The sequence below is a fragment of the Alternaria atra genome, assembly GCF_907166805.1.
Source record: "Alternaria atra isolate CS162 genome assembly, contig: 25, whole genome shotgun sequence".
Classification (NCBI taxonomy): domain Eukaryota; kingdom Fungi; phylum Ascomycota; class Dothideomycetes; order Pleosporales; family Pleosporaceae; genus Alternaria; species Alternaria atra.
Genome location: NW_025091323.1, coordinates 3,911,540 through 3,938,306, shown reverse-complemented (window position 1 = coordinate 3,938,306; position 26,767 = coordinate 3,911,540). Strand labels below are relative to the sequence as shown.

General features: G+C 50.9%; 7 protein-coding genes across 7 annotated transcripts; 4 read left to right on the top strand and 3 right to left on the bottom strand.

The window, feature by feature from the left end:
- Positions 1-1,037: 1,037 nt before the first annotated feature.
- On the bottom strand, positions 1,038-2,269 carry ALTATR162_LOCUS6389 (uncharacterized protein; the record flags this gene model as incomplete). Its single annotated transcript, XM_043314010.1, has 4 exons — positions 1,038-1,367; positions 1,440-1,771; positions 1,820-1,982; positions 2,051-2,269. The coding sequence occupies 4 exons, from the start codon at positions 2,267-2,269 to the stop codon at positions 1,038-1,040; spliced, it is 1,044 nt and encodes a 347-aa protein (XP_043169945.1).
- Positions 2,270-3,674: 1,405 nt separating this feature from the next.
- Positions 3,675-5,414, top strand: ALTATR162_LOCUS6388 (uncharacterized protein; the record flags this gene model as incomplete). Its single annotated transcript, XM_043314009.1, has 1 exon — positions 3,675-5,414. One exon carries the CDS (start codon positions 3,675-3,677, stop codon positions 5,412-5,414), a length of 1,740 nt encoding a protein of 579 aa, XP_043169944.1.
- A 1,183-nt stretch (positions 5,415-6,597) lies between these two features.
- ALTATR162_LOCUS6387 (uncharacterized protein) lies at positions 6,598-13,162 on the top strand (the record flags this gene model as incomplete). Its single annotated transcript, XM_043314008.1, has 4 exons — positions 6,598-7,650; positions 7,741-10,207; positions 11,352-13,028; positions 13,092-13,162. The coding sequence occupies 4 exons, from the start codon at positions 6,598-6,600 to the stop codon at positions 13,160-13,162; spliced, it is 5,268 nt and encodes a 1,755-aa protein (XP_043169943.1).
- A 774-nt stretch (positions 13,163-13,936) lies between these two features.
- Positions 13,937-14,523, top strand: ALTATR162_LOCUS6386 (uncharacterized protein; the record flags this gene model as incomplete). Its single annotated transcript, XM_043314007.1, has 2 exons — positions 13,937-14,033; positions 14,093-14,523. The coding sequence occupies 2 exons, from the start codon at positions 13,937-13,939 to the stop codon at positions 14,521-14,523; spliced, it is 528 nt and encodes a 175-aa protein (XP_043169942.1).
- A 2,015-nt stretch (positions 14,524-16,538) lies between these two features.
- ALTATR162_LOCUS6385 (uncharacterized protein) lies at positions 16,539-17,189 on the bottom strand (the record flags this gene model as incomplete). The annotated part of the gene is made up of 2 exons (XM_043314006.1): positions 16,539-16,847; positions 16,917-17,189. The coding sequence occupies 2 exons, from the start codon at positions 17,187-17,189 to the stop codon at positions 16,539-16,541; spliced, it is 582 nt and encodes a 193-aa protein (XP_043169941.1).
- Positions 17,190-19,626: 2,437 nt separating this feature from the next.
- Positions 19,627-20,800, bottom strand: ALTATR162_LOCUS6384 (uncharacterized protein; the record flags this gene model as incomplete). The annotated part of the gene is made up of 2 exons (XM_043314005.1): positions 19,627-19,758; positions 19,823-20,800. The coding sequence occupies 2 exons, from the start codon at positions 20,798-20,800 to the stop codon at positions 19,627-19,629; spliced, it is 1,110 nt and encodes a 369-aa protein (XP_043169940.1).
- Positions 20,801-25,102: 4,302 nt separating this feature from the next.
- Positions 25,103-26,454, top strand: ALTATR162_LOCUS6383 (uncharacterized protein; the record flags this gene model as incomplete). The annotated part of the gene is made up of 3 exons (XM_043314004.1): positions 25,103-25,150; positions 25,202-25,903; positions 25,954-26,454. The coding sequence occupies 3 exons, from the start codon at positions 25,103-25,105 to the stop codon at positions 26,452-26,454; spliced, it is 1,251 nt and encodes a 416-aa protein (XP_043169939.1).
- Positions 26,455-26,767: the final 313 nt, after the last annotated feature.

The following is a 26,767-nucleotide window of genomic DNA, read 5'->3' as shown; positions in this document are numbered from 1 at the left end:
TCGCTGGCGATCGTACGGACGGCTCCATCGCGTGCGCAGCTCAGGTGTACGCTTGATAAAGTTATCAATCTAGTTCTTGCCCGTAGGCTTCCTACCACGCTCCCTTAGCAGTCTATCCGCCATATCTTGTACGTGCGCCTTCGAGGGCGGTATTCCACGTAGACTCTCTTCAAGTACACGCTGTACAATTGCCTCCTCTTCTAGCTTAGTAAGGCGTTTTGAGTTTGGCTCGCAATCGCGTCGAGGGCGCTTTCCGTCGCAGCGCCGCTGTATCGTCCTTCGGGGAACGTTGCAGATTGCCTCAGCGCGTCGTAGGCTTTTTACTTGGCTGCTTTGAACATCAGAGACAGCAAGCTGTACGTCGCCTTCAGTATAGAGTCTTAGAGCTTGGTGTTGTTGTGACATTGCGTGTTGTCGCTGCGCGTGCGCTGCGCTGGTGTTTCGTGGGGCGCTCGCTTGGGTGGGGCGCTCGCTTGTGAACCACGTTAACCATCACGTTCCAACAGTCCCTGCATACGGCACGGTTTTTCATCGCCACGATTTAGCCCGCTTGGCGCGCTTGACTCGCGTGGCTATGGCGAGACCAACAAGGTGCCTACCGGCCACCAACCCCAGGTTCTCGCATAGGATCGCATACACTATAACCATGCGCATACTATTGCAGCTTTGGTTGCAAATCATGGTCCGGATCCCATGTCTTGTTGGTATAGCGTGCTGGAGTCATTTCGAACCAGCACGCTGATTCGTGTATCAATCTCTCATCTAATTGGCTAGAAAAGTGCAGACATCACCAAATTGTTCCTGCGATAAGAAATCAAGAATGGCATCACGTGATCTGTTATCATCATGGAAATTTTCTAAGTGAGGGAGCTGCTCCCTCTTCGACACCGGTTTACAAGACGATAGACTCTAATAACTGGCAGAGGAAGAAGAGCGCACACATTTCATGATGGCTCGGCTTGTATAATCTAAGGTTAAAATCTCAAGACTAGTTATGTACATACTCCGAAGCGCTCCCAAAAGCCCTCATCCATCTGTCACACCTTTTGCCGAGGGTCAGTTGTAGACAGCTGCTTCTTCAATTCTCGCTTGAGCACCTTGCCACTTGCACTTTTCGGGATCTGTTCAACAAAGATGATACGGTCCTGTAGACGGCACACCTCGGGCAACGTCAGGTCATTGTAGTCCCGAATCGTCTTCTTGACTTCAGCGTCGCTTGCGTCCGGAGTGTATGAAGGCGCCCGGACTATAAAAGCCAAAGCTCGCTCGCCGGCTACTTCGTCAGGCACGCCAACGACCGCAGTCTCGGCCACAGCAGGGTGTTGGCCCAAGTGGCCCTCAATTTGGCCAGGCGCGACTTGGTTGCCCTAAATAGTATTTTGTCAACAAACATCGTCCTGGTTCTATGATTCACACTTTATATTTGCAAGCTCGCTTACCTTGACTTTAATCATGTCGCGTATCCGGTCTACAATGAATAGATGGGTTTCGCCACTTGGAGCTGTGCGGAAGAGACCGACATCCCCTGTTGGCCACGAGAATTCTTCGTCACCTGCGGGCGGGAGAAGCGCCTCGCTGGCATGGCCGATATATCCACGTAGGACGCTAGGAGAGGCAATTTCGATCTCGCCCATCTCCTCTAGTCCTTCAATCTCGCGGCCGTTATCATCTCTCAGTACGATGCGGACACCTGGAAGCAGGATACCGCTCGAACCCGGGAATATATCATGAGGATGAGACAAGGATCCGATACCGCAGGTTTCGGTCTGACCTAGTAGAGTATTAGGCTTTTGCTCAAACTACGCTTTCAAGAGCCTACCCCAGCCACTGAGGAGTTGCCAATCAGGTCGCGCAGCCTGCATTCTCGCGAAAGCTTCTTTATCAAGAGGCCCGCCACCTGAAACAATGGCGCGAACGGAGCTTAAGTCGAAGCGACTCAATATGGATGCGTTTCGCGATAGAGCGTTGATGATGGGTGGCACCTGGTGCCATCAGCTTGCATTCTAAGCAGGACTAGGGGCGAGAAAATGGGCTCAATTGACACACTGACCAAATAAAGTGTGTTGATGCGATATTTCATGATAGAAGTCAAGACCTCCATCAGATTGAACCCCCGATGCACGATGATGCTGTCGCCGTAGTACATGAGGGCGTGAGTGATCAAAAGACCATAGATATGATTGAATGGCAGAAAGCCCAGAGTCACCTCGGCGCCTCTCTCCCTCGTGGCCTTGTAGAAAGATGTAGCCTGTAGGATGCTGGCAATCATGTTTTCGTGTGTGATTGCCACAATCCGCTATCACGTCGTAAGAATGGTCTGGTTAGTCGAATACAATACATAGTGGGCAATGAATTTTACCTGGAAACCTGAAGTGCCGCTAGTGGTACAAAAGTACGCGACACGTCGAGCCGCTTCGTTGGCAGACAAATTAGTCTTGTCAATTGCGGGCAGATCTTTAGCACTTGCGATCAAGTCATCCAGAGTGGGGATGCTAGCCGTTTTCTGGTCTGGCTCAACCGCTGCTCCTTGCGGAGTATGGACAGGAACTGAAAGCCTGTACATGGGTACCTCTGAGGGCAGAGTGCTCCGCCGAATTGCGTCTTGACCCAAGGCAAGCAAATCTTGTGATAGAAAGATAGCACATGGCGGTACGTTAGCAAGATGCCCAGCGATTTCATCAGCCGAGCTCGTTGGTTGCAACATGAGGCACCCACCGCCTAAGCGGTGGACAGCCCATGAAAGAATCAGAGTGTCAACCTAGAGCAATCTCAAACTTATGTCTCGACGTTGGTATATGAACAGACTTACACTATTAGAAGCCACAATGGCAACGATTTTGTGCCACGGTTGCCCAGGGATAAGCTTCCACAACGATGCCAAAGCTGCCGCCACCTGACCGACACGAACACCAATCTCATCTGCACTCCATGCCCGATCAGTTGATGCCTCGACGAAGGGAGGGCGTTTTTCCTCCGACCCAGGTCCTGCGGCATGCGCTAGATTTACTGCCAAACAAAAGTCTCCAATAGTTTCTTGAAGCGGGAGAGGAGAAGGCAAGGTGGGAAGAAAGGCCGGTGGTGTGAAGATCATGATGACAATCTTTTCTGTAGATGACGAAAGGAGTACGCTTGCGAAGTTATCTCAATGTGACTGCTATGATTGTGCGCCTTTCGCTGCCGAGATAGCGGCTCAAGGCTGTTTCAATTCGACGATGGAGAGCGCCTGGGAGTACAAGAACTAATATGCCAAGAGAAGATGCCAGGGCATTGGAAGTCACATAACATTATTAGACCCTCCACTATTCCCAAAGCGGCAAATTTACATGGGATATTCACGAGCAAGGCGGGCTATCCCTAGCGCATTCCACATTGGACCTTGGCTCCAATAATCGTTACAAAGGTCTTACACCAGATAAGCGCACTTCATGAACGTAGAGTGCCTAGACCTCCGAGCATTCATGGGCGCCGGTCCTCTACTACAGAATTAATGCGTGCCTCAAAACATCAATTTGTGGGACATATCATATGACCGGAATCATTTTAGTCATTCGAACACTAAACGACTGACAGGCAAATCCTGAAGCCTTTCATCTGCAGCAACCGTGCACTAGTCCCAATCTATCACAGCCGCGGTTGTCTCTCAGCTCCCGTATTCCAGTGCCCTCGCCTTGATAATGACATCCAACGCCGTATACAGTCCCCCAGTGGAAGCAAGCAAAAGCGCGGCTATGGAGTCCCCAATGGTTTGCAAAGAGTACCCAACCAAGGCCGCCATGCTACTTCATGATACCATAGAGGTCAATGGCCATCCCCAATCGCTCTCTGACAGCCATGAAAAGGAACTTCCTAACGGTACCACGTGGATTGTCCAAAAATTCGGAGGCACAAGTCTTGGCAAATTTGCTGCGACTATCGCTGAGGACATTGTATTGTATGTTAGTCCGACCACATCCGATTCGTCACAGACTGATCGCAACAGGCCAGGCCTCAAGCAACACCGAGTTGCTGTTGTCTGTTCGGCGAGGAATAGCAAAAGTAAGAGTGATGGCACCACTAACCGTCTCTTGCGCGCCGCTGAAAATGTTCTCGTGGCCGATCCGCGCAAGTATGTCGACATCGTCGAGGGTTTGCATCGGGACCATGTGACCGCTGGCCAAGAAACGTTACAGGACAAAGAAATTCTGAAGCAGTATATTGCCCAAGTGAATTGGGAATGCCACAACTTGCTTAATATTCTAGATAGCGCACGATTCCTCAGGGCCGTCACAAATCAGACTAGGGATATGATTATTGGCGTAGGGGAAAAGTTGAGTTGCCTGCTCATGACAGCCCTCCTGCAGATCAAAGGCGCCAATGCTGTCTACGTCGATCTCAGTGACATTACCGACCGCAGCTCAACTGCCATGGCTTCGGACGAGGAACTTTATAGGGAGCTCGCTCGCCTCATTCGCATCGAGATCCTGGCCCTTGGCCCCAACGTCGTCCCCGTCATCACCGGATTCTTTGGCAAAGTTTCAGGCGGTCTGCTCGAGCAGGTTGGTCGAGGCTATACGGATCTTTGCGCGGCAGTCGTTGCCGGTGGACTCCAAGCTCTCGAATTGCAAATTTGGAAGGAGGTCGATGGGATCTTCACCGCCGACCCTCGAAAGGTCTCCCAGGCCCGCCTCCTCAACTCCATCACCCCAGCCGAAGCGGCCGAGTTGACCTTTTACGGCTCCGAAGTAATTCATCCCTTCACTATGGATCAAGTCAATCGCGCAAATATCCCAATCCGTATCAAAAACGTCATGAATCCACATTCTATTGGCACTGTAATCCACTCAGACCCAGCAGATACCACCTTGGCCAAACTAAAACCGACACTGTTTCGTAACCGCTCAGCCTCGACTCTTCTCGGCGTCGAGCCAAAACGACCGACGGCAGTCACAGCCAAGCCTCAGATTACGGTGCTTAACATACACTCCAACAAACGGACCAGAGCGCACGGCTTCCTCGCTTCTATCTTCTCCATCCTCGACCAAAACGGCCTTTCGGTCGATCTCATCTCCTCGTCCGAAGTCCATGTTTCCATGGCCATTCATTCGGAAAACACGCGCCTCGCTGCTCTGTACGGCGAGGACAACCTCCAGATTCAATCGGAAGCCCTGCGACGTGCGGTCGACAGTCTCAAAGCTTGGGGCGACGTGGACCTCGTGCCCGACCTGGCCATCATCTCCCTCGTCGGGCGCCATCTCCGGGGTATGAGGGGCATCTCGGGTCGCTTCTTCAACACGTTGGGTGAACACGGCATCAACATTGAGATGATAAGCCAGGGCGCCAGTGAGATCAGCATTGGTTGCGTGGTCGAGGAGCAGGAGGCGACTCGTGCGCTGAATGTCGTACATGCCAAGCTGTTTGGTGCATTTCCAGACTGATAGAGAGAAGAGACGGAATTGATGAAGAAGTAAATTTGATCTTCGTTGAGAGCCAATTCTTTGCAAACTTGCTGTCACCTTGCTTCTCCATCGTAACGGCAGCAGCAGCAATAGGAGGTAGCGATCTACTGCCACGCGCTCTGTAGACAGCGAGACCCAGTAGATGCTCGTGCCTTCTGGAGCACGTCGTCACCTTGACCGACATTGGTTTGCTCATCTCCGGCCAAGATAGGATCGGGAGCTGGCCCAATCAACGTGATGCGGTCAAGTTGGAAACCTCGTACATGGCGTGTTCAGCGAGTCAAAGGCATACCAAGATGACGGTTAACGGTCCGTCGAAGAGCTGACTTGATAACCACATGCAGGGGAGTAAATTGGCGCCGGAAGATGGTTGTGATGTCGTCCAAAGAAATGATCGGCCAGAATCTACGAGTGTAGTAATGTTTGCGACAAATATGCGCTGTCCGCTTCCCAGCCAGATGGGCGTTGCGGCGCACCCTGTGAACATCGATGCACCTAGTACCACCCAGAGCGTGAGCGTTCAGCCCCCATGCTATATTTAAAGGGCTGGGGCGTGTCAGTAATAATCCATGTTGAAAATCGCATTAGATCCTTCGAATCCCGTCTTAGGACTCGTAAGGATTAGTATTGGTCAGCTACACCCGATAAAGATGTGAAGACGGCGTAATGATCCGCAAGTTCATAACTAATGCCTATAAGTCAATTGTATCGTCTCGTTCTCACGTTATCGCGTAACATTCCGCGGCTGCAATGCGATTTCAAACGGAGTGGGTGGGCAGTTTGATTACGGCAGGGGCCAAGTTTGTTGATGACTCAGAAATATCTTACCAAGCCCAGTTATCGTAGTCTAGCCGTATACCGCGTAGGTCGAAGCCCGAGCGACACAGGCTCTAGAACGCAGGCACCCAGTAGGCACCAAGGCACCAACGTAGAGCAGAGCAGGCGCGATCCCGCGCTAAAAGCCCGCGGCTGGCGTTGAACCCTTATTTCCGCTACATGTGACGAGGAGCTCCTTGTTAAAGCTTCCCTTGTCCCTGCCTCTCTCCCGCCCGTGGCATTAGCGTCATGAATCAAGGACCCTTTGTACCAGACCGTCCCCGTCGCCCACCACCGGCGAGCCTAATCTCAGCTGCCCTCCCGCCCTCAACCACCTGCCTGAAAGATGAGGAAGCCCGTGCGAGAGCCCCCGGAGCAACACCCCACACTTCGGCCCGGACAAGCTACCACTGACACCCTCACTGATTCGGCAAGACCGACAACCTACCAAGTCGCGCATCCGGCTCTCTTCGACGACGACGAGCTAGCCGACGACAAAGTGCCCCCTCCTGCCTACGGCGACATCTACGGCGAGATCCACGATGAAACGAACGGCTCGGGCACGACTGCCAGGACCACCGACGATGGCCGTGTTAACATCCGCATCAATCACTTCAACCGCCGTATATCCCAGATCTTCACCCCTGCTTTGCAGCGACAACTGGAGGAAAGCCAAGATAGTCTACCCCCTCCCCCATATATTCACCCATCCCTAGGAGGCGCAAAAGACGCTCATCCGCCTCCGCCCTTGAACGTCGTTATCCAGGTCGTGGGCTCGCGCGGAGACGTCCAGCCTTTCGTGGCCTTGGGAAAGGTCTTGAAAGAAACCTACGGTCATCGTGTACGCCTTGCCACCCATCCAACCTTTAGAGACTTTGTCCAAGACCAAGGTCTGGAATTCTTTAGCATTGGCGGCGACCCAGCCCAACTAATGGCCTTCATGGTCAAAAATCCCGGCCTGAGGCCAGACATGCGCAGTGTAGCGAGCGGAGACGTCGGGCGGCGAAGGAAGGATGTTGCTGAGTACATTCAAGGCTGCTGGCGATCATGTTACCAACCTGGAGACGGAATCGACGATGACCTTTATGAGTCTCCTAGTGACGAGACTGGCCCTAGCCCAGCAGCGAGACACTTTGTTGCCGATTGCATCATTGCCAATCCTCCGAGTTTTGCCCACATTCATTGCGCAGAGAAGCTCGGCATCCCGCTCCATATCATGTTCACCATGCCCTATTCGCCTACCCATGCATTTCCCCATCCTCTTGCGAACATCCAATCCTCGAATGAAGACGCCCAATTAGCTAATTACTTCAGCTACGCCGTCATCGAACTTCTCTCGTGGCAGGTCCTTGGCGATATTATTAACCGATTTCGCGCGAAGTGCCTTGGTTTAGACCCCGTAAGTAGGGTCTGGGGCCCTGCAATGCTTCATCGGCTGAAAATACCCCACACTTATTGCTGGTCTCCAGCGCTAATACCCAAACCAAAGGACTGGGGTTCTCATATATCTATATCCGGGTTCTGCTTTCTGAATTTGGCCTCGGACTACACGCCTCCAGCTGCCTTACAGGCATTTCTCGACAACGGTCCACCCCCTGTCTACATAGGGTTTGGGAGTATAGTCCTGGACGACCCTAATGCGATGACACAACTCATTTTCGAGGCCGTGAGCAAGACTGGCCAGCGTGTCCTCCTTTCTAAAGGTTGGGGAGGCATGGGCGCAGACGAGCTTCATGTACCCAACAGCATCTTCATGCTGGGCAACGTGCCACATGACTGGCTTTTCAGGCATGTTTCATGCGTCGTGCACCATGGTGGCGCGGGGACTACGGCGGCAGGCATCATCGCAGGCCGGCCAACTGTAGTTGTGCCCTTTTTTGGGGATCAGCCATTCTGGGGTGCCATGGTCGCGCGAGCAGGTGCAGGTCCGAAGCCGATCCCCCACAAACAACTCACGGTCGACAAACTAGCCGATGCTATCAACTTCTGTCTGAAACCTGAAAGCCTGGAACGCGCTCAAGAACTCGCAAGTAAGATCGCGGCAGAGCAAGGCAACAACCTGGCTGCTCAGTCAATCCATCAGTTTCTTGAACCTGACCGACTTCGTTGCACAATCGCACCAGCTAGGCCCAGTGCGTGGCGTATCAAGCGTACTAAGGTTAGGCTGAGCGCTTTCGCTGCTTATACTTTAGTGAATGCAAACCTTTTGGAATATAAGGACTTGAAGCTTTTCAGACCACAGGAACATTACATCGACGAGGGTCCTTTGGATCCTATATCCGGTGGCTTTACAGCTTTTATAGGTTCAGTTGGCGGTATGATGATGGGACTAGCTGACGTTCCTTCGGAGACTTGGAGAGCTATGCGAATGCCGGCTACACGGAGCCGGCAGCAGTCCCAAGCATCATTGCCAACCATCGCGAGCACAAGCAGGGCTGCAAATACACGAGAGGCTTCCATTATTTCGACTTCGCATGGACAAAGTGAAACAAGGTCGATCACGAAAGACTCTGTTGCCTCTGTTGCTCCTGTTGAAACCTCTGACGCCATCTCCGGCCGGTCAACTCCCACTTCGAATGCCGATTCAAACTCGGTGTCCGGTCCATCACAAGGCCCACCGAATCCCAAACAAGACGACCCTGGCCTGGGTCGACTCCGCAGTGGGAATGAATCTGGCCTCAGACACAACCAGGACATGCTGCGCCCGACTGGCGTGCACATGACCAAGGGCGCCGGCCGTTTCGCCAGAGCGGTTGCTCAGGGACCTGTGGACATTTCGGTGAATCTCACGAGAGGAATGCACAATATTCCGAAACTTTGGGGAGACACTACCGTGCGCCCACAGGAAAGGGTCAGCGATTTCAGATCAGGCGTCAAGGCGGTAGGAAGAGAGTTTGGTTTCGGCTTCTACGATGGCATAACTGGCCTAGTCACCCAACCATGGAAAGGCGCACAGCAAAAGGGCGCTAGCGGCTTCGTGAAAGGAGTTGGCAAAGGGATTGGAGGTTTTATAGTGAAACCTGGCGCGGCCGTCCTTGGTATTCTAAGTCATACGATGCAGGGAGTCAACAAGGAGGTGGCGAAGTTATTCGGCAACAACTTCCAGGATTACATTGCCACATCGAGAGCAACGCAAGGGTATGAAGAGTGGCTGCAGAGCTCAGATGCAGAAAAGCAAGCCGTCATCAATGGGTGGAAGTCGATTCAGAAAGATTTGAAGGAAAAGGTCAGGTCCAATGAGATTATGCCCGATGCCCAGGAATTACAACAAACAACGAATTTGGAGGACGACGAAGAATACGGACAAAATGGCATGCACGCTATGAGACCCGTTCAGTCTGTCGACAGTGCAATTCTCAGTCCAGAGGACCAGTTCGTGGAGCTCGGCAGTACCTCACCCGCCATTGGTGGTTCACACTCTTCTCCACGCGTTGCCAAAACAGCAATGGATGTCAACTTGAGGCAGACGATGCAGGAAGACGTGTCGGAGCTCCAGAGCCACGGGCAAGATCACCAGGCAGGTCAAGTCAACGTGCGTCAGACGATATTGGCCAGCGAAGCAGAAGCGCAGCGACGCGCAAGTGGTGGTACATGGGACTCGGATGTGCATCACGATAACACGAACTTGGAGAGTGAAAGAAACGAGTCTGAAACGAGGTCAGAGAGGGCAGCAGCCGTCGCTGATCAATCACTTCGTCACGAGCGACCTCCTGTGTATGATCCAGGGCATCTCGCGGGCACCACGCAAAACGAGTTTGTGGCAGAGCAAAAGGGAAATCAGGGGGAGAAGACAGCGCAGGAGAAGACAGAAGAAGAGATTGTGATGGAGTACATCAAAAAGCAAAGTCTCTTGGAAGCGGACCATCAAAACAAAGGCAAAGGCCGTGCCACAGAGAGAGACGATGAGGACGACGAAGAATTGCAGAGGGTCTTAAAGCTGAGTTTGCAGGAGACTGGTCAGTACGCGGGGCCTTCAACGACATGATCTCTGATGCGATGTTCATTTGAAGGGATCGAGTCTTAGTGACGTGACCTATGTAATTACTCAAGCCCGTGAGTAGGGAAAGAAGGTGGTAGTCATGTGCACAACACCTGTCCACAACCTCGCAGATGTGAGACAACAGCGAACGAGCGAGAGGAAACAACAGCAGTGACTTGGTGGCTCAGCTTTCATCTACACCCAATTGAGGTGGATGCTCTGCTGGCAACCCGCCGAATCATGGAAGAGTCAGTGATGGACAAGTTGGCCGCGGGCGCTACAGCGAACCTGCGCACAGTGTGCGCGCACCTCAAAACCACGGCAGAAAACCGGTACTACCATGTATAGTGTAATGCTAAGGTTTGTACTACAATTTTATTTGAGAGTACGTACCAAATTGGTTTGGGAGGTTCTGAACTTCTGGCCTAGCCCGAGGATACTGCGTAGCTGCACCCCGCTGGCTGCATGCCACAACCCAGGAAGTCCCAGGGGCGCGTAATTGGCAGTTTGGTTTGCCTCAACTGCGGCAGAATGACGAACAGGCTTGGTGCGGCGCAGCCACGGTAGCGTGTGAATATGGAAACGAAGCATGACAAAAGCAGTGCATTACAAACGCATCCTAGGCCCATGTAGGGTTGAGCACGGCCCACTTATGGGTCGGTTGAGCACGGCCCGGCGCCGTTACCAGGGTCGGCTCCACCCCATCGAATTGCAAGACATGACATAAGCTGCGAATTACACAGGCTAATCTCCGCTGCATGAGGCGCATGATTTTGCCCCCAACTCTCTGCCTCTGATATATATAACCAATTGCAGCCTAGGCTGATCAGTCCGAGCTGAATGAACCCCGCTTTCCTAGGTGGGCTGTGTGTGTGCACGGGCAGGAGCAAGACTGCCGGTTCCTCCTTACTCACAAAGGAACGCACGGAGATGTGCCCATACGCCGCCAAGTGCACTCGCAAGTGTAGCTTTGCATTAATTGCCTAGTGGTGCTATGCACTGAAGAGACTGCCACGTGACTGCTCTCCTGAAACCGCTTGTTTGCGACTCCTTCTCTACCTGAGCGCTGGCCATTGGTGATCAAGCCGTGAGCAATGCAAGCCCATCCCATCCCGTCCCAGCTCTCAATTCTATCAACTTCTTCGGCTCCGACGCACGCCCACCAAGCGTCGCATCCTTCACTGTCATCGTGATGGAAGAATTTGATGAACTTGATGAGCTTGAGCGTGCAGCTGCAGGGCAGGAGAACGCCGCCAGAGTTCTACAACCCATTCAAAGCTACGACCACGAGCAAGAGCCCCTTCTCGGTCACCCTCCTGCTCTGTACGAAGATGGAAATGATCGTGACAGGTATGTTCGAGACTTTGCGCATCTCCCCTGGTACCAACGACCTACCATCGAGTGGGTCCTTGTTCCCTACCTCATCATGGCCCTGATCTTTGGCGGCATCATCACCCCTAAGATCAACCTAATCATCGATCTAATCTGTCGACAATACTATATCGAAAATCCTCCGACCGTCTTGAACGACGGATCTGATGATCAATGCCGCACCCCTGAAGTCTCCCAAAGAGTCTCTATCTTCTTGCTTCTGGGTACTTTGCTCAGTGGCATTCTCTCCGCCCTAGTCAGCCCTCGTCTAGGCTCATTGTCAGATCTATACGGCCGCAAACCCATTTTTGTCCTGTGCAGCCTGGGAGCTCTGTGCGGCGAAGTCCTTATCATCTTGGCTGCTTCTTACCAAGACACCATACATGTCGACTGGATACTTCTCTCGTTTGCCCTCGAGGGTGTTACGGGCTCTTCGATCTTGGCCATGGCCATGGTGAACACTTATGCCGCCGACTGCGTCTCCGCCCACCGTCGCAGTATGGCTTTCGGCTATCTGCACGGCTGCACATTCATAGGCTTATCCATTGGACCCATTCTGGCGGGCTACGTGGTGGAATGGACGGGCAGCATTTTGGCCGTTTTCTGGATAATGTTGGTTTCCCATGGCTGTTGCATTCTGTTCGTTCTATTCTGCGTTCCCGAGTCCATTTCAAAACGTCGTCGAGAACAGGCACGCGACAAGGCAGCTAGAGAAAAGACGGCTCGTCACCAAAGGGGGCCTTGGATACAGAGACTTCGCCAGCTCAATCTATTGGAACCACTCAAGATCCTTTATCTCACCGGACCCGACAGTACACCCGCTCTACGGCGAAACCTTTTAGTATTGGCTGCCATGGACACTATCATGTTCGGGGTTGCCATGGGAAGTCTTAATGTCTTGCTGATATATGTCAACTACCAATTTGGTTGGGAAACATTTGAATCGGGTCGATACATGACTATTGTGAACAGTACGCGGGTGGCCTTTCTGCTTGTTATTCTACCTGCTATAACCTACCTTGTACGCGACCGGGGGAGCGACTGCGCCGCTGTATCCAGCAAAGGTGTTGACGTCTTCGACCTGAGAATCATGCAGATTGGCATCTTATTCGAAACTTTGGGGTGGGTCGGATATAGTCTGACACGACGAGGAGACCTTTTCACCCTCTTCGGCGTCCTCGGCGCTGCAGGCAGTATTTCTTCACCTGCGTTGCAGTCGGCGCTTACCAAGCATGTGCCATCGGACCAGACGGGGCAGCTGCTGGGTGCCAACGGACTTCTTCATGCTTTGACACAGACAATTGCACCCGTCATCTTCAACTCCATTTTCGCGGCGACTGTGGGCAACTTTACGCAGGCGGTCTTTGTCTGTTTAGCTCTCGTCTTTGTAGTGGGCTTCGTCATTAGCTGGTTTGTCAAACCTAATAGTAAGTTGCAATCCGGTGCGAAAAAGAAGACAAACGCCAAAAGAAATTAACACACCTGTACAGTATATCTTGAGACGAACGCTGCTGTTGCCTCCACAGCGGAAGCCAGGCCAGGTGCGACATTCACACAATAATACCGAATTTACAGTCAATGGCTTAGAGATTTATGAGCCACGAAAGAGAGTAGCGATGTAGGAGTGTGACAGATATGAAACGTCATTCAGCCTGGCGCTGTTGCAGACGTACCCTGATTGTAGTATACATAATCATATCGAACTCTACAAAGGATACAGCGTGGTTACTGCTTTCTTTCCTGGTGGCTCTCATCGAGCATCCTGCACTCTATTCACTTTCCCCTCTCTAGCGTCCCTTGGCGGTTCTGGTGTGTGAAACATCTAGGTTTCCGCCTGCCGTTTACCCCAAAATCGAGGACGTTTCTGCCAATGAGACAGTAGACAGCAAGGTTAGTGTTACGAAGTGCAAAGTTGAGTAAGGTGCCCTTTGTAATGTGACAGTTTCAGGCCTCGCAAGCTTCACCCGGTCGGGCTTAAGTAGCGAGAATGTAAAAGCGCGCGTTTGTAGGGGAGACGATTAATCAATACACAGCGATCGGTGGGCACCCGCCCGGGCTGGGTAAGAACAGAGGGTGCCCCACTCCAGCCCTTACCTTGGGCAACGCCACTATATAGTTACTACCTCCGTACAGAGTACAGAGTATTTACCCACCACCGAATTATCGCGCAAATCTTGGTGATATTACAACCACCGACCTTTATTCAGTCAACGCGCAACTGCCCTACGGTGCCTACTTACTTAACTTCACTCCGCGTTCCTCTCTTCTTTCATTACCACTCGTCGTGCTCGGTCCCTGCCCCTCAATCAAATTTCATCACAGATCGCTAGACACCATGGCCATATTCTCGGCAGACAACAGGCCGTTGAACCTTGTGGTGCGAGCGCTGCAGATCGTGCTCGCTATTGTTGTGATAGGAACAGTTGGCTATGGTACGGAACTTGTTCCCCCCACGCTATTGCCCTCGCTTGATTCTGACTCCACCTCGTAGCCATTAACGGGTATCACGTTCACGACTCCGTCGCCCACACCCCTACCGGTGACTTCGACGTCACCGTCGGCGCGCCTAATTCCTGGGGCTTTTTACTCTTCTGCGCAGCGTGGACTATCTTGGTCGTCATATTCCAGCTCGTTTCCGGAGGCACCTTTGGCGAACACCCGCTGATAGGCTACATTCGCGTCGGCGTCGAGATTGTGGCTGTCCTTTCGTGGTTTGCTGGCTGGATTGCCGCGGCGGCCAACATTGGCACCAGCGCTTGTTCGGCAGACCATGGTTCTTGCAGCGCAATCAAGGCCGGCACCGCCTTTGCCGCCCTCACGTGGCTGCTCTTCATGTTTACCACTGCCATGACCATCTCGCTCTTCAACAACAGGAAGCGCCACCCAGTCCATCATACCACCAGCCAGACTGCACACGTTTGATCACCCGTGGCGGCATTTCTATACATTGGGACCCGCGTCATAGGCGATGTAGACCGTCGCGGACTTTTGGGCGAGAATGCTTTGGTAACGCTGTATGCTACAGGTATCTGTTATAAATCAAGTACAGGATGGATGAAGGAAGTAAGCCATGTATAACTGAGGAGTCAATACCTCACTTGCAGGATCATGTTTACATAGATTTGGAAAAGGGGTTTCTCAAAAAAGGCAGTTTCAGAACGAAGGTCGCGATTTCCTGTTTCCTGCCCAATAGGACGCGCCAATCCTTACTGATCCCGCCATTCCATTGCCAATGGCACGAGAAGGGTGGCGCCGTGATATGTACGTCACTAGTTAGCATGCAATTGAAGGGCTCACTTGGCATCCCCAGAGTTCCCTGTCCACTGCCCGTGTCCATACGTATACCTGCTCGCACATCTACTGCAGGCAAGCTCAACTATCACATACTTTTGGATTAGTCCAGATGAGTACACAGCACATGATCGAAGCACAACATCGTCCCAATACTAGGTCTCGCTTTCTGCTATCACATCTTTGCAGATTATTTCCTGTGCCGGCTCAGAGAGACTCAAGCAGAAACCGTTGCAGTCGCAACGACATCATTGTCGGTTACATGGAAGTGCTTTCGCATGTTCCATTACTAGGTAGTGCTTCCCGGCAAGTGCTGCTCCAATTGCTTTGTTTTCTTTCTTGCTTTCTTTCTTTCCTATTTCCCCCCTTATCCCTTTCATCCCAAATGATGTAAGGAAGAATTGGATAGATTACGGAATCCTTGCACTCACAGATACAGCGCCACTTGCGCACACTGACGGTCCTTCTTCTTTCTTGCCCTCTGAACGCCGAACATGGCCTTGCTTAGAATCACTCCAGAAATTCACAACTCAATCGCTAAGAAGTCCGCCACGATAGGACAAGGCCAGCCGTGTTCTAGCACAACAATCGTCTCCTCCTAGCACTGTCCGAATCATACCATGGCTCGCACAGATTGTAGTAGAGTCAAGGCGCTGGAATCCTCACGAGAAAAGCACATCGTGGGAGACGTTACATTGCTTTCAAAAGTGATTGGGAGGCTGCTTAAAGACCGGCTATCTCCAAAAAAGAATTTATACAACATGGATAAGACTAGTGGTTATGCTGTCTATGCTAGGTATGGTAAAATTCTTAGCAGGTAAGAATGCTGTGCGAAACTATAAAGGCGCGCATGTTAAATGCATAATAGTTACCGTGATCGAGTGCATTAGCGGTGATGGTGAGTATCTAGACTCTATTATGATCTAGCTAGCTGCTACACACTAAAGCAACTGTGAGGGGTAGTTATAGGCAATAGTATTTGCTTTACACTACAAGAGAATAGTAGGGGAAAGCTTTATATTACTACACTAGGTAGGGAGGTCGTGAGAATAATTCTTGTCTATCTCCTAACGCGCGGAGCGCAGGTTATAAGCAGGTTTAGAGGCTAAGGCGCGGGCGAAAAAAGTAAACATGTTAGGACTATAATCGCCCTCCTCGTTTAGCCTCTGTCATCCCGTGTTACAGCAACTGGTCTACATTTCCTACCTCTACATAGCAGTATGCGTGCTCTGACACTAGGTACACGGGCTTCTACATTAGCCTGCAATGGCTTTAGCGTATATTCGACCTTGGGACTATGGTGCGGGCTAGATGTAAGCTTGCGGGTGCCAATCTGCGATGGTCGCAAGCGGCGGCGAATTAGGCCGTCTGCCGTTGCGGGGGAGTCTGACATGTACTACTGTGGTATCAGGCATAACTTTTGTATGTGGGAACGCTACCTCGCACGGATCTCAGACAGCTTCGTACCAATCAGAAGAGCTTATATAATTCGATTTGTGAGGGGGTCATCTGACCCATACTCCACTTTTGCAGCCCTCTGCTAGCCGCCCACATACAAAACTAATGCCTGATAGCACAGTATAGTTAAAGCCTTGGGCGCTATCTCTGTCCGTGCACCGCAGCAGGCGATTAAAGTCCTTGGCGGACTATGTCTTATGAGCCTCAGCGGCACGAAGCTGGTCGACGCCGGAAACAGCAAGTTTAGATATATCCCTATGACTGCAGCGCATGCGATTATAGGCCGGCTCGTCGACCTTGCGAAGATATGCAGCGGCCTTCGCGAGGCTTCGATCGACGGTGCGTATAAGAATGCGAATGCCTTGGTCAAGCCAGGGCTTTTTCTGCTTACATCCCACGGACACAAAAGACACCTTGCTGTATTTGCGCCAAAGCCCGATTTGCGCTTGGAGGAACGTATCGCCGTGCGCGGCAGCCCTTGAGGAGTGCGTTTTGGCCTGTGAACATCAGCATGTGCTCGGACAATGATGGACGACGCATAAGCTTATGCGTTTGAGTGCCTGCACCTGTCCCAGCAGGCGACCCGCTTCTTCCTGTGACGCGCAGTCTGTGAAGCGGACGGCGGCATACCCAGGAATGCCACGGCCCTCAACGAAGTTTGGTTTTGGTATTGCGGTATGTGTAACGCTGCCGTTGCGGGGGATCATGGCCATCGGCTTCTCTTGTGCGGCTGATGGATCGGCCTTTCTCAGACGCGGACCTTGTCTAGAGCCGAATTCGGATTCTACGAGATGCAGGGCCTGCTTCGTCGCATATGGGTTCGATATACCGTGCGCCATAACGGCGCCATATGTGGAGACGCGTAGGAGAGGAAGGGAGGGCAGGCAGGGAGGCAAGAGGCGTGCGGAGGCGGCTGTGTCGCCCGATTGACCAGGCCTTTTCAGGCTCGGGGTTGGGGGCAGTGACGCAGAGCTTATGGCGCACAATCGACGGCGCGCAGTCGAAGGCGTGCGGAGAGATGCGCGAATGAAGAAAGTGGGCAGCTGCGTCGCCCGGTAGCAGCCAGACTCTCGAGCTCCAGGCTAGGGGCAGTGACGCAACCGCGCTGCGAATCTTGCTGACGTAATGGCTCTCGCAGCGACGAGGATAGCGCGCGTGTCGGGCGATTTCGAGGGTCGTATTGCAGGCGTGAATTTTCTGATGGGGTGCGTGGTAAGGGCGTGGTTTGCGTTGTCGCGCGAGGTTGTTGTTTGTGCGTGTTATCTTGAGGGAGGCGTTGTTGCGGGGAAAGCGGGTAGAGAGGGGTCATTAGCCACGCCGCAAAGTGGAGCGGATCATCCAAACACAAGACAGCACTAAAAAGCTTAACATAAATGATCACACTGCGCTCGAACGCGCGATAAAGTAAGAGAGCCGTAACCACTAAAGATGTGGAGAGCAGTCTCATAGCGGAGGTTTACCGTGAAATGACTCACGACTGAGCCAAAGCAGTATGTATGATAGATAAGGAGTGGAATGAAGAAAAAACGGCTCTTCCTCCAAGGCATCTTTCGACAGCGATGACACTTTGTTCTCTTGAATATGTCACGACTCTATAGCGCCTTTCCTCTTATCTTCTTATGCTCACAATCACACGGCAATGGAGTTGCTAAAGAAGTGCCTGACGATTACACTTGACAAAATGGCTGCGGGAAAGTTGGGGAACGCCTCGAGGACGACAACAATGAGGCAATCGACAGCCCCCCAGCGATAACTCGACGACGTATGGGCAGGGACTTTGCGTCTGATAGGAGACACGGGCTATCAAACACCGCTTCCAGACAACAAAACCAGTCCAGACCTCCATCGCTCGCCCGCGAGTGCTTCATAGTCAATATGGTTGATCACCCCCAAGACAATGATATTATTACTCATCCTCACATCAGCAAAGTGCATGGAAATGCCCTGAGTAAGCTTACTCTGGAGGAGTTTACCCGGGACGGGTAAGCCCGTGCCGGGGGACATCATTTATCGTTGATCAGCTGAGCAGCGCAACCGCCATTGCCAAATTGCCTTCCCAGCACGAGCCCCGACAGTTCCCAATCGATCGCATCGCTGTTTTAGGACATCATCGGAGCGGTGACCTCGCTAACATGGCCACCGGCCAAGACCCCCACCTCCATGCGGCGAATGCCTTGCATGTTACCCTCTTGGGCCCACTGCCCCTATTGGGATTATCTCAGCCAGTGCTATATATATTCGAGCCGAGCTCTATCAACCCCAGCTGGCTGGCGGCGTGGCCAAAGCTGCATGGTCAGAAGTTGTAGGTCACAGTCGCGTACACGATGCACGAGAGCTTCTCGGATATGAATTCGCTATTGTAAGCAGTTGGTGAGAAATTGGCAGCTCTTGGCCCGCTGCTGGGCGTGACTGCGCCAGTCGACATGATGCGAATACAGTGACGTGCATGCCGACTTGGATGCGAGTAGCATCCGCGAGCAATTCTTGGAGGGCTGTTGCTGCAAGGGCAGGAGCCCGTGTAGAGTTTCTAGAGGTTTTCATCGTGACGAAAAGCAACCATCAATCCAATGTGAACCGTCGTACGAAGTATGAACAACTTGCTATTCAAACGACATGCGGTAAGTGTGTAGAGGCTCTTCGGCTTTTATATAAACTCTGTCTGTGTATGAGACATTCTCTCTAGATTCCAACACCTTATCCTGCATAATAGAACTTCGTTTCATCGTCGAAGCCATACTCGAACCTCGGAATGTTCACGTTTCGCCCCACCAACCTCCTACTTCTCGTTCATTTCCATATAGTGATAGCTTTGCACACCTTGACTATTTCTTGCACTCGTTACTCGAACATTGACTGCACATATGGTCAATCTCCCTGCAAAGAATCAGCAGCAGCTTCAGCTGTATCAGAAGAGTGGCTTGGAGCGGGAGAAGCAATTGGTGGAACGAGGAAGGAGATATTGCGAGTGTCCGCATCGCTGTCGGTGTGATCAAGGTTAAAAGATCTTATGATCTAATCAGGCACGTATATCGATTGGCCCATTCATATCATCATGAGAGATATTTCTAGCATGGTAATTCTGCGAGTAAACGCGTAGAGAAAGCTGGTCCGAAAATGCTCGAAGTCCTTCAGGAAGCGAAATGGTGTTTTGGGTATTGCGCGGGTCGATCGCAACAACCACCCACTTGATTTGACTGCCATGAACGAAGCTCCTGGTTTTAGTATGTGTGTGATTTTTACTACGTGTGGAGTCCCCAATTCCTGTCGTTCTATATCTTAAGCATGTGGATCAGTTCCAGTTGCCAGGAACCTTCTCACCAACTTGGGCACATCAGCCTTCCCATTCTTTGAACTGATAGCATCAAATTTGGAAGAGAGTGAGGTCAGCAAGGTCCATGTGTTGGGAATCTACGTATATCGTTAGATTTCGCGGAGAAATGTTATGGTGAATGGCATCGCTGCTTGAACTAACCTCAGCCTCAATATCTGTTTCATCCATCGCCATTTGCTTGCAGGGTTGACATCGCTGCTCAGTGCTGCAATTCGACTTGCAATGACCGGATCGGCCTGTGGAAAGATGTTCTTGAAGCTCTGTAACGATGATATCTTCCGTACTTTTGATTATTTGCTCATGAAACCCTCTCCGCTGCCATGGACCCCAGTCTTGCGCTGCGAGATGGAGTTCCTTTAAGAGCACAGGCAACCGTCGAATGCGACTCAGTCTCTGCTGTTGCCGAAGCTGATCCTCGTCCTTCAGATTTTCCGTATAGTAGGCAAGAACGGCGTCGTCCAGACTGTCAAAGCCAGCTGCAGCAACAGCCTTGAGAATATGCACTAGACGTTCTCCAGTCAGAGCGGATGGCTTGAGCTGAGAGGTTGTCTTTGGGAGGGGCATTGCCGTGTCGACGTCATTATGCGTTTCTGGCATTCTCTTCTCCAAGGCGAGTTCGCGCCTTCCACCCGCAGGCGCGGCTCCATCTACTGCTTCACATGGCTCAACCTGAACCATAGGTCTATCCGATAGAAAATTTGGCAGCTCCTGACCTGAATCCCACGATAGATTTGGAGTAGACTCTTCCCCCCATACCTCTGTCATGACTGGGGTTGGGAAGAACATGTCGTGTGATATTCCTAATCCATCAGAAGGGACATCTCTATGGTCGATCGCCATCCACTCACCCAAGAAGCCGTCATTCTTCATGCCGAGATCGTTGGCTGCTGTCTGGAATGCCAAGTCTGATCTATCGTCTGACGATCGATTTGTCGGCCTCATAGTGTGCAACAGCTCCTCGGATTGTTTGGTATTCGTCGAAGGTGGGAGACGAGGGTGATTCTGCGCCTCGCCATGAGCACCAGTAGCGAAATGCTCCGATTCTGATCTTGTGTGCACGGGTATGCTATGCCCTGGATGTGGAATCGCGGCAGGGTTCTCGTAACGGTTCGGTTCCATGGTTCCATTCTGTGGCGCTTGATTGGCGACATCGCCGCGCGAGGGAAATGTGGGTGGCAATGGGTGTAAAGCTTCTGGGACTGAGTACTGAGGCTGCAAGATAGATTTGATTAGCCTCTATTGACAGATGTGAGAGCTGCAAAGACATACGAGTCCGACGCGTCCTGAGTTGGACTTCAGCGAAGGGGATACGCCATGTGTTCTCTTTCTTTTGCCCCGTGGTCTGTCATGAACATCGGGTTCGTCAAACTTGTTCAACGGTTCACTTGAAGTGTGGATTTCGCGTGAGGGAGGTCCCGGCTGCGGTGACAGTAAAGAAGCCGGGACAGCATACTCTGGCTACAGATTACAATTAGCTGATTTGCTCCAGCAAGCGGATAAATTTCAAAACTTACCAGCTCCATGCGCTCTGGAACGAATCTCAGCGAACCAATGTCGATCTTTGTGTTCGTGTCGTTGCGTTACAGGTAGAACGATTGTTATTAGGACAGTATGCTTCGAGCTCCTAGCTTACTTGTCGGTAAAAGACAGATGGCCTGGTTTTCACTAGTGCTCTGTCAAATGGACGGATGTATTAAGTATGTACATTAGCATCAAACAACGAACAACATACTCCTGGCGCGTGGCCTCAAAGAAGGTTTAATTGAGAATAAAAAGGATAGAGTGAGAGGAAATCTATAGTATTCGAAAGAACAATTGCTAGCTATGGAATTGATTTGCGTGAGCGTAGTAATCGTCAGCCTCTTTCGCTTTTGAGCCCTCTTGAGAATGTGGTTGTACAGGGTAAGCGCATACATCTATTCCCGAACCCATGGCGTGTGTCCCATTGGCTGCAGAACCAGACTATCCGACAGCCAGCCGTGTGAGGCGAAGCGATCGAACCAGGTATTTCATGCTACTGCGTGGCTCCGGGTTTATTGTACTCGTCCGATTTTACACCTACCAGTGCAGATGGGCTTTAAATATAAGGCAAGCAGCGGCCTGATCGGCTCGGAGCGCGCTAGAGGTGGGAGCTTAGTTTAGGCGGAAAGAAAACCTGATTTTGTGCGGCCGCGAAATGCCCTTCAAGTCTAATACCTAGGTCAAACAGAGGCAATTTAGCTTTTTCAAATCCCATAAACAGCGAAAGCCCTTGGCTGCGGAGCGTATGTTGTTTGGCTGAGCCTTAGACCATGCTTGCGCCTAGCTGATTCTCGAACCACTGCAAAAAGGAGGATTGAAGCCCAAAGCGTAGGTAGGGATGACATTCCGCGGGTAGCTAGAGGGCGTGCTGAGACTGTGGCTGGACGTACCTAGATCCCGCGGTGGCTTTCCAGCAGAATAGTTCCTTCGGGCGTGCCCGCCGCCAGCGTGTAAGCTGGGCTACCTAGTGTTAGGCCAACCTAGAGGTAGACTACCCTACTAAGATCGTAAGATATCTTTCGAAGCTATATAGCATTACTACAATATTATTAATATAGATAATTATAACGTTATAATATAAGAGCTAAAATAATAAGTCCTACTTAAACTGAATTAGAGGTTTATAAACGTTGAAGTAATTAGACTCGTAATAGACGCTGTAGTAGCTTTAGCAACTACCTTGCTACTTAAAAAGCGTAGTATAGTAGTTAACAAAGTAACTCTACTACCTAGTAATTATACGTTTTATTCTATGTACTTAGAGTAGTAAATGTAATTGTTGTTTTATTACAATCGCAACTTAAAAAATATCTTACGATCTTAGTAGGGTAACCCACTTCTAGGTTGGCCTAACACTAGGTAGCCTAGCTTAACGCAAGGTTCCCGCATCCGCAGCTAACATAGCGAATTTTCCTAGCCACAATCGAGCCATGCGTTTATTGGCTGAGACCTATGTACGCCACCCACCTAGCTTATTGGCCGGCTATAATACGATTTTAGACATGGAGTAGAGAAGGTGGGGCTAAAGTCACATTAAGCTTATGTAAAAGTGGATTCAGCTCAATCCACTTGCCGAAGAACCACGGCAACCGACAAGGCCCCCTGCTAACGTTCGGTCGTAGAGCAGGTTTTTACGACGTGTCATCTTCTGCAGCGCTCCACCACAATCTTACAGCCATTCTATTCAGCGTCATCTTAATCTTACCTGGACGCCTGATAAATTTGTTCTTTCCAACCACGAACGACCGGGGCAGCTTGATCGGGCGGGTAATCCCTTTCCGGTGTGGGTATGCGGCCTGGCCCCCACCATGATCCATACAATCCTACTCCCGCTCGGCCTATCAGTCCACTTGCACATACTATGTATAGTCATATTTGTCATTCTCATTCACCTAAGGCTGCCTACTAACGTCCCTCTCCGTGGATCGAAATACCCGGCGGGCCGAAAACAGCTAATGTCACACTAGGTCAAGACATGTGCTATCCTCGCACTCTCATTGGTAGATTTTGGCAGGGTCTTCTGTTGCATAGTGAGGGGCGTTACTATGAAGGCAGTTGGCCTCTTTAATCACCTCATGACGCTCTGGAACTCTGAATCACCTGCCACGTGCAGTTAGACCGCCATTCTGGCACCGGTTTCCAACCAGGCAACGCGGCTGTACGATTTCTTGTGCTGGAGCTATACAATGGACCCTGATGCTTGATCTCTGCGAAAAACAATCCTTCAGGCAGAGATCCACCTACCTATGTTATGAATTATGTTAGCCGCCATCGAAAGGTGGAATCTTGTATCCCAGTATACCCATACCTTGCACACCTGCATAGCCAGCAGGCTTCATGACGGTGTCTTTTGATAGCGTCTTAATTGATCAATCGCGCTTCAGTGTTGGTTATAGTCGCGAACAGGACTTGGATCTTGTCTTATCCCCTTTCGAAGAGCGATCTGTGAGACAACCTCATGTCTCTTTTCCTTCCACGCGGCCACGACACTTTGGCGTTGTAGGTGATTGGTGTAGAGTTTGATCAGCCATCGAGCCAGCTGAGATGGAGATGATCAGAATCTTCATCCCATAATGTGGTAGATGGAATGGCCCGCTGATCAAAAGTCTCTCTCAGGGTCATAAGACATGAAGTACGAGAGCGCCGACGTCACAATTTCTGCGTAGCAGCAATTGAGAATCGTCTTTGGCGAAGAAACGCCGCACATGCATCGACTCGACTATGTCACGCAATAACTATTGCCTAAAATTCTAGACCTCGCTGACCTGCTTCGTAGGTATTTATGCATTTCTTTGTACCACATACGGGTTGCCTGGGTAAGCTTGGCAGCGATTCGTTCGTCCTTACAGGAAATATACCATATCTTCATCTATGGTGGCATAAGCTCTTACATGTTCGCCCTGTAATATATAGTGCTGACACCTGCCAATTTCAAGACGCGTATATAGGGAAGATTTTAGGACGTCGTGCGCTGTCGCGAGCGAGTAGAGAGATTAACGTAGGTTAGGCTAAAACTGTCGTACAGCTAGACAAAGTGTGCCTTGGTGATACAGTTGTTGTTGCGGACGTTGTTGTTGCGGACGTTGTTGTTGCAGACGTTGTTGTCGCTTCATTGTCGTTGGCGTACACACAGTTACGGCGATTTGGTGGGCTGTTCAGCTTGGTGATCTGTCTAGCTTACTAATTTATCACGCTACATATATAGGACTAGGTAGTACGTTTTTCGCCAATAAAAGCATGCATGCACGTAGCTAGGCGGTATGCCAGGAGCAAAATGGGCCCTGTCATCAGAATTCGATATTACATTACATGTGTTCCGTACAATCCTGCTGTCAGCCATCTATTCTCTCATACAGTTTTTTATCCCTACTAGCGCGTCACATTTTGTACTTCGTAATCGAAGCGATATCTAGTGACTACTTTGTTTCAGTCATTGTATCGCCCTGCAAGTGCCATGGCTCGTCCAATAGACACGTACACACACAGTCAGGTATTATGCGCAAGCCCATAGCATCATAGCATTCTCCGTACAGTCGTTGAGAGATCTTGTAGTTTGAGCAGGTCGATGGTGCCAATTCAGGAGAAACTGTTCAGTGTTACCATTGCAAACATTGGCGAGGTAGCGCCAGAAATCTTGGTCGCAAGAAGGTCAGACTCTTCAATAACAAATGTTCAAACTCGACTTGAGATCAACGAAACTCACCGTTATTCCAGGACCATCTCCGCATCTGTCAGGAATACGCAGCATGGAGGGCGGCGGGCAACGGTCAAGAATTGGCTCCACCGAATCCCTACGACGCTACCGGCCGACGCAGTCTTAGTGAAGCTTGCAATCCTGATGATACGTCCCTGCCTTCAAAAAACATCACAACAATACAGCGGCCACGATGGAGGGTGAACATGAACAAGTACTTTGACGAGTTCTTCGACGACAGCTCTGGTCGCAAGGTGGGTTCTAAGCATGTAATTTTCCAAGATGTTCACTAATGACCCAACTAGTGCGCATGTGTCCGATGCCTAAGCTGTGGCTTTGTTCGAGCCAAAAATACAACCCGCCAGGCGGAACATCTCGCTGAATGCAAGGAGTTCCTGTCAACTACTGAAGGACAAGAACTATTGATGAAAGAAAACCTGGCCCGAAACGAACAGCAAAATCAGAACTCGGGCGTTTGGAATGGTGCGAAACCAAATCCCAATCTCGTGGTCAATGGTCTCGGTTTGAATCAACCTCGTGGTGGAACTACCACTAACACTCTCGGCCCAAACCCTTCGTTAGCCAACCATTTACTGGATCAAACTGAAGATGCACTAATGGGTGCTAGTCGTCACATCTTCTTGATGCACGCAGGTTGTGGATCGCTCACTAAGGATGCTCTTAACCAGTGGCTCGCACAAATTGGATATATCTCGCGGTCACTAATCTCCTTTACCGGAACACTTATAGGCAAGATCCGTATACCGGAAACCCCTGACCTAGAACTTGATTCAACATTTCGTTGCCTAGACTTGCTATGCTCTGCGGTAAACAATACGAAAAAAGAGTTGGAATTCCTTGAAGCTGCTAAGCGGAAATATGGGCTAGGAGTGAAGTTTGATGAACCTAGACCACCTACCAAAGGTTTCATCGATCTATTTAACAGTGCATCATGCCCGTCTGCAACGCTACTTGAGGGAATGGTTATGCTCTGGGCCATCGAGTTAGTAAGTTGTATTACGATGTTGCCGATTGCTATAAGCTGACCAGCTCCCAGCTTTTCTACCGCTCCTTCTCCTACGCAGGCACATTCGTCAATCAATCGACATCACGGATAACACAGCAAGATACCCACTACCTTCCTTCTTCCTCCGTCCCTTTTCAGACACCGGCGATACCTTGGCGCGGCCAAGCACAGACTAGTAACGACCATAACCGGGCCCTCCGCGAAGCACTTATCGAAAACTGGAAATCAGAAAATTTTGGCTGCTTTGTAGCCGCATGCAAGTCAATGGTCGATGAGCTTGTCAATGTCCAGACCTCAAAGAATGGTGGCGCAGAACTGTTAGCCTGTGAACGTGTTTTCAAGCAGGCTATCTGGCTATGGGGTCAACTGTTTCCTGAAGTTATGGTCCTGGGTGAGCAGGATAATTTTCACGACAGACAGAACATCCAGGAGGACGAAGAAAATAGCGCGATGAATGGAACTGACTCGGCTGATGATTCTCCCGAGGTTGATGACGAACGTAATGCGCGTGCCTCTATTCATTCACTGTAAGTCTTACCATATCGTTAACTTTGTATGTGTATTCATACTGACTCTATTCATGGGTTAAGTGAAAACGGACTTGGGCTTGGGGTTGTCACTTCAGCGGCGCAAGCAAGCTGATATGTAGGCTTCTACTTGCGGGAATTCATGATAACACGCTTCGCCTGGGCCTATCTGTTCGGGCCCATTATATTGTGATCAGTACGCTCTAGATACCCAATCGTCTATCTTTGTCTGATATGCCATATCACAACCAACTAGGACTTGCCACGTGATCGTGATTGACCTTTGGAGATGCTAAGAGATAACCCCCCGCGTATTG